The following is a 15,350-nucleotide window of genomic DNA, read 5'->3' as shown; positions in this document are numbered from 1 at the left end:
TCTATAACACACTACGAGTGCTCACATATGCGGTGTACTGTGTTTTGATGAATCTATGAACGAAACTACTATTGCTCACATATGCGGTGTACTGTCTTTTTATTAATCTACAATAATCTACTATTGCTCACATATGCGGTGTACTGTGTTTTTATTAATCTACAACAATCTACTATTGCTCACATATGCGGTGTACTGTGTTTTGATGAATCTATGAACGAAACTACTATTGCTCACATATGCGGTGTACTGTGTTTTGATGAATCTATGAACGAAACTACTATTGCTCACATAGGCGGTGTACTGTGTTTTGATGAATCTATGAACGAAACTACTATTGCTCACATAGGCGGTGTACTGTGTTTTAATAAATCTATGAACGAAACTACTATTGCTCACATAGGCGGTGTACTGTGTTTTAATAAATCTATGAACGAAACTACTATTGCTCACATAGGCGGTGTAGTGTGTTAAAATAAATCTATGAACGAAACTACTATTGCTCACATAGGCGGTGTACTGTGTTTTAATAAATCTATGAACGAAACTACTATTGCTCACATAGGCGGTGTACTGTGTTTTAATAAATCTATGAACGAAACTACTATTTGTCGCATATGCGGTGTATTGTGTTTTAATAAATCTATGAACGAAACTACTATTGCTCACATAGGCGGTGTACTGTGTTTTAATAAATCTATGAACGAAACTACTATTGCTCACATAGGCGGTGTACTGTGTTTTAATAAATCTATGAACGAAACTACTATTGCTCACATAGGCGGTGTATTGTGTTTTAATAAATCTATGAACGAAACTACTATTGCTCACATAGGCGGTGTACTGTGCTTTAATAAATCTATGAACGAAACTACTATTGCTCAAATATGCGGTGTACTTTGTTTTAATAAATCTATGAACGCAACTACTATTTGTCGCATATGCGGTGTATTGTGTTTTAACGAATCTATTAACGAAACTTCTATTCCTCACATAGGCAGTGTACTGAAGACCTGGCTTGAACGTATTCGGATTTGACTCGAGGAAGTGCAGTTTCTCGGCGTGGTCGTAGAACTGTACAGTGCTGTCCCCTGACAGTGTAATCTGGTTGAGATTCTCGGTCACATTTGCTTGCACGATAATCTTGTGTCCGTTCAGGTAATGTTGGCCCTGCTTGATCGCATCCAGAGAGATGGAAAACTGGGCCTCTCCATTCTCCTTTGGATATTTATGTTTCAGTTGAATGTAACCTTCTGATATTCTGATAAGTATTATTTTTCAAATATGCTTAGAAAATGTATTTATAAGTTTAAAAGCTAAAGATCTGTAACTAATAGATAAATGTATATAAAATAGAGGGACATGTATCAATAAAATTATTTTGGTTTACATATTTCAAAACAATGACGGTTATGTTACAAAGGGCAGTAACTCACATTTAACGTAAGGGATTGTGTAGCACTTGGTTCGTCGCCATGGTAATTGTAGGGCCGATACCAGTTGGTCAGCTTCACCTGAATGTCGGTCTGACCCTGCACGGGCTTGCCATAGGTGTACCTGTTGTTTCCAAAAACAATTGATCTCATTTAAACAATTGATCTCATTTAAAATAATATTTAGGCTTTAGCGTTTATGAGTTATAGTGTGTTTTACTCGTTAAGGCCTTAGGATAGAGATACTGTTCACATACAGAATATTATTATTTATTTTATTATTATTATTATTATTATTATTATTATTATTATTATTATTATTAATATAATTTTTATTATTATTATATTAATAATAGGATCCTGTCAATTTCTAAATAACGTATTCATGACAGTATGCAATTTTAATTGAAAATTACTATATTATTGTGTTGTTTTTTTTTCAAAAGCGATTTTAAGCTCTGTGTTATATTGAATTATATAAATGTTATTTTGTTGTTGTTTTCGTTTTAATTGTACAAAGAAATATACTCACGTAGCCGTGACCTTGCCATCAATAGTACCGTCCGATGTCAGGATGAACGAAGGAATCTCGACCTTGACCTCGAACTTCGGTAGCACTGTAAAAATAGATGCAAGTTTTGAGTTCTACTTTTGTACTTGTATAAAACAATTTAACAATTTAAAATGTCTTTTTTTGCAAATACATCACTTAAAAACAAAAGTATATAAGCGTTTATATCACATTTATTATGTATGATTCGCAAATGCTTACCGTAATGTGCCACAACGAAAATCTTTTCTTCGCTCCTTCCCTGAAAATACCAATGTATGTCTTCATTATAATTGCCTTCCGGTGATCTATACAGATTTATCAGTGAAATAAGTGACATTTCACAGTTAAAAAAGTAAAATAACATTTTTTTCCGCTCTTATTTGCATATGTAACTTTTATCGTTTTTTTTTTTTGGAAAACTACAATTATTTTTCATTTTATATATTTTCTAGGCATATGCTAAACAGAAAATTGTTTATGTCAGTGCAGTTAAATATTTTATTGTGGCTACGCCACTCGTGAGATATAGCTTTTGGTTCTCACTCGTTGAAATATATTGCGAACTTTCACTGAAACCAACAAGTATCCTATGTTTAATAAAAATACGTACATAATTCAAATGTTGAGACACTTTCTCCAACATAAATCATATATAGTTTTAAAAGTGGTATGTTTGATTTGAGTGAAATTAAGATTTGGTTTCGAGCATGTTTTATCATCAAATGACTTTTAACGCTCGTAAAGTGGCTCATATATAGGAACTAGGTAAGAACATACTATGTATAATCAAAACGCTGAAATCGTAGAAGGACGGTGTTAATTGACTTACATGAGCAGACACTTTGATTTTCCAGTCTCCGAGTACAGGCTGTGTGTCTATGTTTAGGAAGTTGGTGATCACCCCACTGGCGTCCTGTAGGCCCTTCCATTGCTTGATCTTGTTTGTATTTGGATCCTGGTAATGGGGACGAAAACAAAAAAGTTTAACAAATATTTAAATGTTACGATTCTTGTCAATGTCATGTTTATGCTATAGTGTCGTTATACGCAAATAAATGCTATCCTAACATCAATGTTGTATTTCAGTACATTTTTCCATGTGTTCTCCTTCTACTTACATAAACGTCAATGTCATACGTCCCGTCGTAGACGCCCAGAGTCGGGAAAACAGCGAACGCCCGGAAGTTCACTAGACCAATCAAATATCAGTAAAAGAGTTCAAAACACATTTCTAAGTATTATGTTTTACAATATTCACGCGAGTTTTTCAATAAAATGTTCAAAGCGGATCTTTAAATAAACCGAAAAATAGTTTCATATATAAATCTAGTTCTATAAGTTATTATATATTACCAGAAAACAAAAAGTTTGCCCCTGTTTGTCTACTGGCCTGTAATTATAAATCTGAACACAGTAAGATGTCCTACCTGTCTGTCCCGGTTTGTATGTGGCTTTATCAGTTTGAATAAAGATGGAGACACTCTTGCTCTGGAAGGTGATGCTCGTCTCATTAGAGAAGTGAAGCCCGTGGCCCGAGCCCTGCACGTGTAACTTATACGAGCCGCTATGGACATCGTCCGGTACCTTAATGTTACAATAGTTGTAAGCAAACACTAAATCATCTTAAATTAAGTGACTCTAAAAGTCTTGAGCTATATCAATATTTCTCATTTACGTTTAACAATATGAATGTGTATCATTAAATGCGACATACTCCGCGAGAGTATTCAGAGTTCTTCTTCCGCTGCGAAACTTATCTTACCGATATAGTCAAGGTCCCCACTTTACCTGGAAAATAAAGAAAAATAATATGTGAAGATTTTTTAAACATGTAACAAAGTGTTTATTATTGCTGTTATCCTATACATTAACTTCTTTGCTGTACATGGTAACTTTTGATCCTATCACTCAACTACTCCTTGGGTCATATTGGACAAGTATACTTTTATCGAAAATGGTATGTTTTTTATGCTGGAGCGGGGTGTATATACGGCATAGACCTTCTATGACTTCTATCTGAGGCATAGATAACGCGGAGGGATATTTGGGCGAATTATGAACTTCATATTATTTCAATACGCCATGCGTTCTGTAACTTACCGGGAGTAAATGACCCATGGCCAGTAGCTATCGTGGCTTTCGTGCCTTCATTGACAAGGTCGGCTTTCACGTTCACGTCGCCGGCTCCATTCAGAATGTTGACAGTGATACCGAGTGGAATGCCAGCTCGGAAGTCTGTTGGCGTTATTATCAAGTAAGAGCTGGAAAAGAACACGTTTGCTTGGCTTGTGGTTTGCATCAATTAAATCAAAATAATTACAGCTGTTTTCTTGTGTTTTAAGATAAAAGTATGTACTAGTAAACTGGTCTGTGTTTCACAGTCGTTCGTGTTTCACCAATGATTTGAGTCAACATCTGATCTATATAGAACAAAACAGCACAGACAGTTTATTAAGGCTTATACTTACGTACATCGTCTAAACACATAATCATTCAATTAAATATGGCATGTGTTTGTACAAGGTTAGTTTAAAGTTGAAAAAATATTTGCGTTACAGAAGCGTTATGCAATTATAATTAACTAATATAAGGTATAAATATATAAACGCAGTAATGTAACAACTTAATAAACAGGTTGTAAATGAGGATGAACAGAAATGTGTAGCATTGAAATACAGTTAGGGATACTGAGTCATTCCTTGACTTATTTACAGAGCCTAATAGGCTAAAATCTATTAACATAGTTAAATAGTTGATGATATATACGTGAAAGTATAGATCTGACATTCAATGTTTATTTAACAAGTTGATTTGACTATAATGTCAAGTGTGTCTGTGAATACGCAAAAAAAACATTGCACCTGCACATATCGGTCATAAATATAGATAAAAGGATGTATAAAAAAGGACTGCCAAAGGCTCTACAAAACTTGAACAAGATACCTTGTGAAACATTATCAGACAACGTCAAACTGACAGGTTATCTCCGATTTCAAAAAGTATCCCAAAACTATAACGATCACCGAGATTCTCACGTACGCCATTTCGTATCTCTTCAATGTTTGCGTTGCTATTCAGATGCACAAAAACCTTGACATTATAAGCCTAATTAAATTTGATTATGACCTACATTTACTGCCAATGGAATCGCAAATCGGCCTTCGTTTTATAGTTAAGTATTCAATTTTACAGATTAATAGACATGACGTTATATCTTGGTTTCATTTTTTTATGAAACACGTTATGATCTTAGTCAAACAAATTGTGTAAAATCTCAATGATTTTAATAAGGCTGATCGAGCGAAAAAAAATGTTTAAACCAAGCGAGTGAACTCTTCTTCGTCAGGTTAAGATTTAACACAATATTTTCTATCAGCCATACATTATAACGCGTTTTCAGCGTTTTCAGCAGGCGGGTAACCAGATTATGGCACCTTGTCTGTTAAGATGCAAGACTGCTAGGCTTAAAGATTTAGCGTACTACCTTCCGAAGGTGCAATAGGCGATCTCATTGACTGTAAATAAAGGTTATAATCTAACTACATGTACATGACTATTGATACAGAATTGTTGTGACATAATACAATCGATAATAATTCAATATGGTTTCACTTATGTTCATCAACTCAGTGGATTAAATTATTGACCGCATAAAGCTTTCAAATATTGTGGTTTACGTTTACGGTAACTTTCAACTTAGTAAATTTCATAAATAATGGATGAATGCATGGATGAAGTCATGCCTAAGTACAATTAGTCCCATATGTGTGTTGGTAACCTCTAAAAGGGTAGAGAAAGATTATTTAAATATCATGCCGAAAACAATATTACAAAAAAGTAGCTTTTTCACCTTGAAAGATAGCAAAACAGCTCATTTCACCTCCGATATCAGTTGTTAAACAAAAACAAAACAATCGCTTTATCTGTAGTTTATTTTGGTCATTCATGTTAAGTGCTATCAAAATAATATGGGGTCACCAGACATCCGCCTATATATTGTCAATGGTTTAATAAAATGACATCCAAGGCCCTAATTAAACCCAACATACCAGCTCTAGGACAGAGCTTAGAACTTATTAATATCATGTCCTATCTCCTAGTTCATTGCTTCAAAATAACACTTAAGTATTGTTGCAGGATTACCTAGTTTAACATCCGTAATCCCTATTCTGTCTTTTAAAGCTTCTCCACTCGTAGTTTATACAGCGGTCACTTTACTTTATTAAAACCGCAAGTATATTAAAGTCTTTGCACTTCAAATGTTAAAATATAAACCATAACCGGACATCTTAACTCTGATTATTATGTGTGTTATTATTCATTTTCAATTTTAGTGAAATGGAAAGTAAATTAAGAAACATCAACCAGCAATTGACATGGATGTCTTCCAAGTCCGGATTGGGTACGTTTTATATATATATAATAGGTCTTTAGCGGTCATTTCAAAGGTATTTTAGAACAAATTGTGTCAAATGTTAACGATTATGATGGGCGGGCCGAGTGAAGCAAGCGTGCCGCGATATTTTAGTCACTAAGATTGTTTCCAATATTCGCTTTAATATTTTACATGCTTTCAGCGCTAAAGGGGGCCTTTTACGTCTGTTAAGAAGTAAAATAGCAAATTTTAAACAATTAAGGTATCCGATGCTCGATAATGTTAAATGTGTCATTTTGATCGACCAATTGGCAATAATGTTAAATGTGTCATGTTGATCAACCCATTGGTGATAATGTTAGTTGTGATATTTGGTATATTTGGTATTTGAAAGGAAATTGCTTGCTGATAAATATGTAAAATAAATTACCGAATTCACATTATACATAGAATTATTCCATTTTGTAATTTGGTTCTTTTTTTAACTGAAATTAGATGTCATATGACTTGTAATATTTCAAGGTTAAAACTGTGTTTTTGTAAGTTGTTTCATTGTATAACATTTATTTACACTTTTTTCTACACATAAATCCCTTTTAAATATTACAAACCAAATTATTGAACAGCGGACGTACGCGTGGTACTTATTGCATGGCCGAAAGGCGATTCCATTGGCTGCCGCCGTAAAACGTATGCTTTAAGCTAAATCAATGTAAACAACGCAAGCAATATTTCTTTTTATTTAATATTAACTTTTAATTATTAGCTCCTAAACACAGCATTTCCCTTGTCCAGCAATACAAAGGCCTCCTATAACAGTGCTAATATATATATATATATATATATATATATATATATATATATATATATATATATATATATATCAGTTAGCGGTCCCGGGCCGAAAAGTGATATAGATATAAAGCTCGCATTTTAAAGAATTTGATTGGCTAATTAAACAGGGTCAAAAAATGATATAGATTCGCAGTTCGAAATTCGGAAACGGCAGCCATTTTATTTTAGAGTTAGTATTAAAACGTTAATATTTTTTTAATTAATTTAGTGTTTAAACTTTGAATACGACTGTCCTCGGACAAATAACAGGGCCAATATCAAATCACTTATTTATTAACATATATTAAAAATACATTTATAAACCACTGTGATGGTGGTGGTTGGTGTGGTTGATGTGGTTGTTGCTGTGGTGCTGTTGATGATGAGTGATGTTCGTAATAAAATGTAATTTTCAAAGAGGGTAGGGTTGGGGAGGCGTTGTTATGCATGCTATACATTAATAAGTATGGCAATAAAACGTACATATTAATGATATATGACACTGAAGCTTGTACTTACTCGTCTGCAGCCGCAACTGCAACCACAGCCGCCAGTAAAATAACTCGCAGCATCCCCTTAAATATACAAGCAATTCTTTTTCTTATTATTGGAAATTAAATGGTGTTTGGAAAAATCGAGGCATCTCGGTTTATGGTGATAGTATTGCCTTATTAAAATAACGATTCGGAATACAATTTCACCAAGCCGTTTAAATAAGGTCAAAAGGCCAGACTAACAGGTGTAACGCTAAAACGCCAACAGATTGTGTTCTTGTTTAGAGCAGTTTTTAGTATGGTGAATCGAACAATGGTCACATTTTTTTTAATTTCTCTTTTTCAGTCCGAACGTAAATAATTATGAAAATATCAACTCTATTAAAGTCGCAAGAAATATTGCAAAATTATAACATCAAATTGTGACACCTTTTAGTTAAATAAAAAGATAATTGAAAACAATTATATACCGTGTGTATTTATATTTTAGAAAACTTACTTCTATTAAAATGATCATCATTTGAAAAAAAATATATTGTGTGTAAACTGTATAAATATGGTACAGACATGCAAAGTAGAGCTTTAGGAGTTGAAACTATTAAATAGTTTTCTTCTCTAAAAAGAAACTATATAACTATTATTTTGCGAATGCTTTACGTTAAAATACTAGATTTTGACACTAGTGGGCAATTTTAAGACATACTAAAACAAGTTAAAATCTTTCTCGTATATGCACCTTTTAATATAAAATTCGTGTCCAAACTCTGCAAATACAAATTTGTAAACTTCTAATATGCGAAATACATTTTGAATACAATAAGGCCATATCAATTCATGTTTCTATAGTTTCAAGTTTAATGAAAATTAAACACAATCAATCAAAAGCAATCGGTTAAGTGTTTCGAATTTCTATTTTCAATAGAGAAAACCAAACCTTTTTATCAAAGTATTTTAAATTACATATCTTTAAAATAGTGTCAGATATTGTTTCCGAAAATTAGATAAACTAAAAAAAATCGCAAATTAATTCCGACGTCAGCATTTCTAAGATATCTCTCCCGACGTCAAATTTGTATTTTTATTGAAAACGTATGAAAATGACGTCCATTACGACCTTGGACATATGCTAGCTCTTATGAAAGATACATTTGTCTTTATAAAGTGCTTTTTTATTGCCTGTTTATCATATTTTTAGCTTTCATCGGCGCATATTTATGTTACACATCATCTTTACTTATTGACAGAATTTTTTATTAAAACGTTCACTACCATGGCGCACTGCTCAGTAAACATTCGGTATAAATCAATTAAAAAATACAGGGAAAAGCACAACTTCGTTTTGTTTTAATGATATAAATTAACATTGCAATTTCTAAAACGAATAGCAAGGAAAATAAATTAGGTACTCTCGAGTTGGCCTGACATTCTGACGTTACGTCTTAGTCCAATAGTATCCTTATTTCCAAATTGAATAGTGTTCTACGAGTGATATTGATGTTTATTTTATATGGCATTATATTCGTATACATTTATATTGAGCTTATAAGTTTCGGCAAAAAGAAGAGTTTAAACGAACATGCATCTACGCTGGAAGTGCAATAAGCTGTTTTAAAGAAAACATTTATTTCTAAGCTGAAATTAATGCAGAATAAAAATTATTGTAAAATTAAGCAGCACTCACCAGTAGTAGATGTCCTAAATAAGTCAGCTGTTTTCTGTTTGCAGACTTTATATCTGCGGCACTCGATAACTTGACAACGCAAAATCTCACTCCAGTATTGGGACAAGTATATTGCACTCCGTACTGGTTTATCAGTTCGACCCCTATAGTTTTGTCAACAAGAAAGCATTTATTTAAATTTTAAGATCATCTCGTCAAGTGTACTCTGGAACCCTCTTTGCCCGACAAAATAAGATCCTGACCTTGAATTTGTCAAAGAAGACATTAACAAAGAACGACGCTGTATGTTGTCCATAAAAAGGTTCTTAAACAAGCCGGATATTTCTCTGGGTTCGTTTAAGTACACCGACATTCAACTGATTAAGTACAAAGCTATACTTAGTACTTAGCACAAACAATAAATAAACAAAAAATCATAGATGTATAAACTAGTGTGCAACTGTACCGGGGAGTATGACAAATTTGTTTCAAGTATGTACAGATCAGCATTTAAAACTCCCGCTAAGATTTGGCCCAAATATCGCAAAAAAAAAATCTCAAGTAAAATCTCAATCTGAACTCATTTTACCAGATAACATTAAAAGTTATTAAAACTCGTGTATAATTTACAACCTTTTAAAAATACATGAACGGTAATCAATGATACTGCAATATGGCGTACATACATTTATGAAAATATCACATATATTTTACATTTTGTTGAACTTCGGTGAAATATCAAAATATAATTACTTGAGTAGTTGCCTGAGAAAGTAATATTTTCAGAAATGTTTTACAAGATACAGGTTAATTCTAAGCGTAGGATATAATGTTAAAATATTGGTCCCAGTTGAAATTTATTATATTTATGATTACGGTACACTAAAATTAAACACACACACATGGCGGTAAAAATAATACGAAATGGTGTGTTAGGTGCGAGTGTTGCCCGCATGTGGGGCAGGTAATCCAGTGTTTGATCACGACCGTTTAATTCATCTCCGTTTTGTCTCATTCAATCGCGCATGCGCGAATCTATTTCCGCGGACGATATAAACAATCGGATTGTAAACAAAACAATTAATAAACTATATTCTTGATTTAAACATGGTTACAAGATGTGTCAGTATATGAAAAGTATGTAACTTTATTTTTCTTATTCATAATTTCTTTGTTTGTCTGCGATTTGCCACAAAATGGCCTCGTCAGCAGGGTTTTCATTTGCGACTTCCCCACCCGGTGGACTCAGCCCACAGAAATCTGGTCGTCAGAATTCCACAAGAAAAACACCGTCGGCAGCGCAATTGCTCGAACAAATTCGGAACTTGGAAGCAGAAGGAAACAAACTGAGATCGGACTCTTCAGGAATTGGTAACCTTTTAACTTTTCGAAATTACAATTAAATTGCATGCACAGACATGTTTTTATTTGCAAACACGACTTCATCGGATTAGTGTATCATTGTACTTGAAACTGTCAATACATGGCAAATACAAATAAAGAACCCATGAAAGTGTCTTATCTGTTAATAAATCACTGTGTCTTTGCGACTTTTGAGTGGCACTTATACATCTTACAAGTTGTTTTGATCAATTTATTTTCAGTTTTGATCAATACATTTACTTCAAAGTGAGATAACACCATTGATGGTGATAAAACAAGTGCGAAAGCCAAAAAAATGTTCTTTTAACTCTGTTTAAATGAATGTTATAAATTTAAAGTCAGCAGAAATTCAATGGCTTAACTTTCTTTTCTAGAAATTTAAGGCCTGAAAAAAATCTTGAAAAGTTTTTGGGTGTATTTTCTTTTCTGCTGTGGAAATAAAAAGTGGATGACGAAAATATTTTGAGTTTTATACTATAATTTATTGCTTAATGATGATGACTTCCATTTCCAGTTTAAACGATGTCACAATGGAATTTTTTTGCGATAACTTGTGCTGCCAACAAGAAGCTAAATGTTAACTTAAGGTTATTCCACACAGCGACACCATTGGCAATCTAACCCTATCCCAGTGATAACTAAAGTCAAATCGATAGTTTCAACATTCAGCTTGCAGCATTCAACCCATCTGGATTCCCCTTTCCCCCAACACAAAACTACCTACCAACCCGATCTTTTTTGAGCCCATAAGAGGAAACATAACTGTCTTACCCTAACTTAACGTTGTATATAAACAGCATGTGTTTGTCTAGATTAAAAATATATGTGTTTAGGATGTTGTATTTTTGGAAAATGAGTTGTAGTCAATGCATTTTTTTAAACATTTCAGGTGGACCATCCATGTTTAATGCACTCACAGATCTGAATATGTCAAACAGCAATGAAAAGTCTGAGGTAAATGTGAATTGTTCTTTAGCGTACATGTAAATGTACATGTACAAAATGAATTTAGCACATAAAAGATAACTGTTGCTGTCTGTTTAGTGTAGTTCTTTTTTTATCAGCCTTAAAACATCTGTACCCTAGGGCCTACTTTAAAAAGTTATGTGATTTTAATATTTGAAGAGAAGACTTGAAGGAACTATGAATGGCTTGTACTATTTAATTTGGTGTGGGCAAATAAGGGTTTAACTGTGGTCTGTACAGTGTATTAAACTGTTTAACAATGGTTATTATTAAAGTGCAACATTTTTATACATGTACATTATATGTTTTAGCAGCTTCCAAAGTTCACTTCCACATCACCATCCTCTCTGTCAGCACTTGTTGATTACTCCAGCGAGCAAAAGACAATCTCCGACCTCAGGTACCAGAAATGACATGTACATATTCTCAAGCGTCATGCTACATTATGATTGACTTTTGTTATGTTATTGTAATGGAATATGAATCTGGTGTTTTAATTAATAGAGATGACTGTAATTCACTAAAAGATCATTATTGTGTGTGTTCATTTAAGGTTGCAGTTGGAAAAACAGAGAAAGGAGACAGAGCGTCTAAATACCCAACTGCAGTCAGATGGTTTTAGCTCAGGCATGCCTCGTGCAAGTACTGGAGTTCACATTCCTGGGAGCCCTTCAAAGATGGGCTTCCCTGGTAGCCCTTCCAAGACAGGCTTCTCAACCCTTCCCTCAACAGAACTGTTCAGCTCTAGACGACCTGCCAGTGTAACTGGAGTTCTTGGAAGCATGGAGGTCCATGGACCACCGTAGGTTTATTTTTTATTTTTATCTGTTCTCTAGTTTACTAAGGCTATAACTCAGCTTAAAAACTATCAATAATTTTGTTATCACTCAAACGTTAGCATAAAAGAATTAGTATATAATATATGTTTATGAATTTGAGGCTTCTGTGCTATGTATTTCTTTATGGTACATACATGTGGAATGTTGAACTTGTATGATATATATAACTGTATATCACTCAATCATGACAGGGTTAATAAAGTATTATCACTGTCAAGCTCTGTCTTGAAAATGACGGAGAAAAAGTTTATACTTTAAGAAGAAAGTCTTATTATTTGTTGCATTTAGAAACGCTTAGTTCTTATTTGAATGAACTTGTAGGTCTCATCTAGAGAAGGCATTAAAAGATTCACAGGAGCAAGTTACTGATTTGAGAAGAAGATTAATGGAGGTAGGGCTTAGAATCATTGCTTTTATTGGTCATGAATAGATCTTACTGAAAGCTTTTCATAATACCTTGATTTTAAGCTAAAGAGGATTTTTATGGTGTGCTATGTGATCATGTATTTGCATTATCTGTTTTCTTAATGGTTCTTCATATTTAATCTTTAAGGCCAGTACAGGGACATACTCCCATTTACACTTATGTGTATAATGTATAAAGGTATGAATTCCATAACTGATCATTAAAATATATGTACACATGCATAGAACATTTAAAATAGCTATACAGTAGTTGATCACTATATTCTTTTTGTGTTATCAGTCCAGTGAGTCTGGAGAGAGTCAGAAACGCCAGTTCCGACTCACAGTAGAGGACATGAAGGCCAAACTACATGATACCATGGCCAGCAGGGACTCAATGCTAGAACTTCGGTAAGTGGTGCTAACTTTTTATCATGGCTATTTTAAGATCAAATAAATAGAGGTATAGTCATAGCATTAGTGTCGTCCCCGGCATCATGGTGCAAACACTTAATTGGCCATAACTGAAAAGCATTTAAGATATTCAAGTGAAACTTGGTACACATGTTACCAAAGGTAATACACCTATTTAGTTCAAGGCCCATAACACTGGCTTTTAAATTATTTGTTGTTGAGTTATGCCCCTTTTTTTAAAAAACAACAAATGTTTGGGTTTCCTCTATAGTTCTTAGTTGATGAATAAATTATTTCAGTTGATAGGCTATCAAAATAATTGTGGTTAAAATAAAATTTGGAATTCATGATACACAGTATACAAATGAAATGTGTGAGTATTGTTTACAATAGTTTGACGCTGATGTCTTGTTGTAGTATTCAGTATTACACGATACTTTACATCAAATATTACTACTATTTCCAATCTTAGCATTTGAAGGTCCACAAACATTGAATGACTGGCTTATGCTTATCCCAAATACACCATGTGAATTCGTAATCATAGGCTACATCTATAGCTTGTCAATCTACTGCACACATTAAGAAAGCCGACTATCAAAGTTAAAAAAAATTAGCGTATTATTAACGTTTCACCGTTAAATGTACTACTAAGGACCACTACATGTTAATTTTGCATTGGTTTCACATCAGCCGGCCAATAATGAATTTAATTTTAGCCTTAAATTACCATTTTGTAGCGCTGAAAACTTATGATTTGAAATCGCTTTTTGGGGCAGTGCAAATGGACTATCTCTTCGTTGCAAAAAAAAAATATGATCATACTTTGACAAGTTTGTTTGCATACAGAACATGAAATTATTGCTGTTTCATATGGTTCATTATGACAGAATGGCAGAACCACAGACTTTTGGAGCCAAGTAGGCGTTAATATTTGTTTCGTTTTGTGTGAACTAGTCAAGATTTGTAGATGATTGATTCTAACATTAAGTCTATGTTAATGTGTTTTGTACTTTGCTTGTTTTTCATGAAACTTGATTAAGATACATTGTTTACAACTATTCATTTTGTATTATGAGTTTTAGTGACATAGGGCTGTTTTATTCTAACAAGAGTTAGATTAATATTGAATTAAAAAACTAATAAAAAGTTCAGACTGCCATGTAACCACTACTAGGGTACTGATGATTTGTTCAGTACTGACAATAGTTGGCTTAGTAAAAATAGATTTTGTGAAAATGCTAAGGGATAGATTGAGGGTATTGATCATCTTGATTACCCCATGTTTACACACATCATCAACTTTGTAATTAAATGTAATCTTGTAATATAATTAGATACACAACCTTGCATTGGACGTAGAAGTAAAAAGGCATATTTAAAATACATGAATCTTAAGTGAAACACAAGACTATTTAACATTTCAGTCAGAAAGAGTGTATGACCCTGGAAACAAAGATTGCTGAACAGAGTGCCATCATAAGGGATCTACAGGCCAAAATAAAACAACAAGAACAAGTAACTTGAAAATAAGACTTGCAAATATCATGCTATTAAAATGGACATTTATTACAATCCTTAAATGTAGCCATTAATATTGTGGTAATTAAATGTAAAGGGAAAGCAAGATTAAAGTTCACTCTTAAACATAGTATTTGAATTTATTAAATACCCATCATAAATCTGCAAGCAATTAGGTATGCCAATATATTTGTCAGTATTTTATCTAGTGCAACACAGCTGAATTTCATGTCATAACAAGTATCATTCCGATATGTTAGAATGATGTAAATTACGTATCTTCTTAATGATTTTAAACAGTAAGATATATGATCAAAGGGATACAAGTACTGCATTTTTTATTCAGGAGGTCAAATTTGACTCTCATGGATTTTTTTCAGGTTTTGATTTCACTTGGCTTCGGCTCCCTGAAATCTGAATTTGCAAAAATCCACTCAAGCTGAATATAACTTTTCCTATCAAAATGCTGTACT

The 15,350-nt window shown here is 33.2% G+C and overlaps 2 protein-coding genes across 12 annotated transcripts in view; one reads left to right on the top strand and one right to left on the bottom strand.

Moving 5' to 3' along the window:
* The window catches only part of LOC128228114 (CD109 antigen-like), a 29,980-nt gene extending 22,210 nt beyond the window's left edge, over positions 1 to 7,770 (bottom strand). For all 9 annotated transcript variants that reach the window (XM_052939221.1, XM_052939228.1, XM_052939230.1 and 6 more), the window contains exons 1-10: positions 7,715 to 7,770; positions 4,087 to 4,247; positions 3,749 to 3,774; positions 3,414 to 3,570; positions 3,105 to 3,175; positions 2,816 to 2,941; positions 2,206 to 2,245; positions 1,966 to 2,050; positions 1,437 to 1,557; positions 994 to 1,218 (exon numbers count right to left, since the gene is read on the bottom strand). In XM_052939221.1, the coding sequence (XP_052795181.1) occupies positions 994 to 1,218; positions 1,437 to 1,557; positions 1,966 to 2,050; positions 2,206 to 2,245; positions 2,816 to 2,941; positions 3,105 to 3,175; positions 3,414 to 3,570; positions 3,749 to 3,774; positions 4,087 to 4,247; positions 7,715 to 7,767 (1,065 nt within the window). In that variant the 5' untranslated portion in view covers positions 7,768 to 7,770. The remainder of the gene's footprint in view (positions 1 to 993; positions 1,219 to 1,436; positions 1,558 to 1,965; positions 2,051 to 2,205; positions 2,246 to 2,815; positions 2,942 to 3,104; positions 3,176 to 3,413; positions 3,571 to 3,748; positions 3,775 to 4,086; positions 4,248 to 7,714) is intronic.
* Positions 7,771 to 10,383: 2,613 nt separating this feature from the next.
* The window catches only part of LOC128228712 (coiled-coil domain-containing protein 158-like), a 36,196-nt gene continuing 31,229 nt past the window's right edge, over positions 10,384 to 15,350 (top strand). For all 3 annotated transcript variants that reach the window (XM_052940182.1, XM_052940183.1, XM_052940181.1), the window contains exons 1-7: positions 10,384 to 10,720; positions 11,622 to 11,686; positions 12,010 to 12,098; positions 12,252 to 12,500; positions 12,859 to 12,928; positions 13,244 to 13,353; positions 14,784 to 14,874. In XM_052940182.1, coding sequence (XP_052796142.1) covers positions 10,546 to 10,720; positions 11,622 to 11,686; positions 12,010 to 12,098; positions 12,252 to 12,500; positions 12,859 to 12,928; positions 13,244 to 13,353; positions 14,784 to 14,874 — 849 coding nt within the window. In that variant the 5' untranslated portion in view covers positions 10,384 to 10,545. The remainder of the gene's footprint in view (positions 10,721 to 11,621; positions 11,687 to 12,009; positions 12,099 to 12,251; positions 12,501 to 12,858; positions 12,929 to 13,243; positions 13,354 to 14,783; positions 14,875 to 15,350) is intronic.

The sequence above is a fragment of the Mya arenaria genome, chromosome 3, assembly GCF_026914265.1.
Source record: "Mya arenaria isolate MELC-2E11 chromosome 3, ASM2691426v1".
NCBI classification, from domain to species: Eukaryota; Metazoa; Mollusca; class Bivalvia; order Myida; family Myidae; genus Mya; species Mya arenaria.
This window is presented reverse-complemented; position numbering and strand designations above follow the sequence as displayed.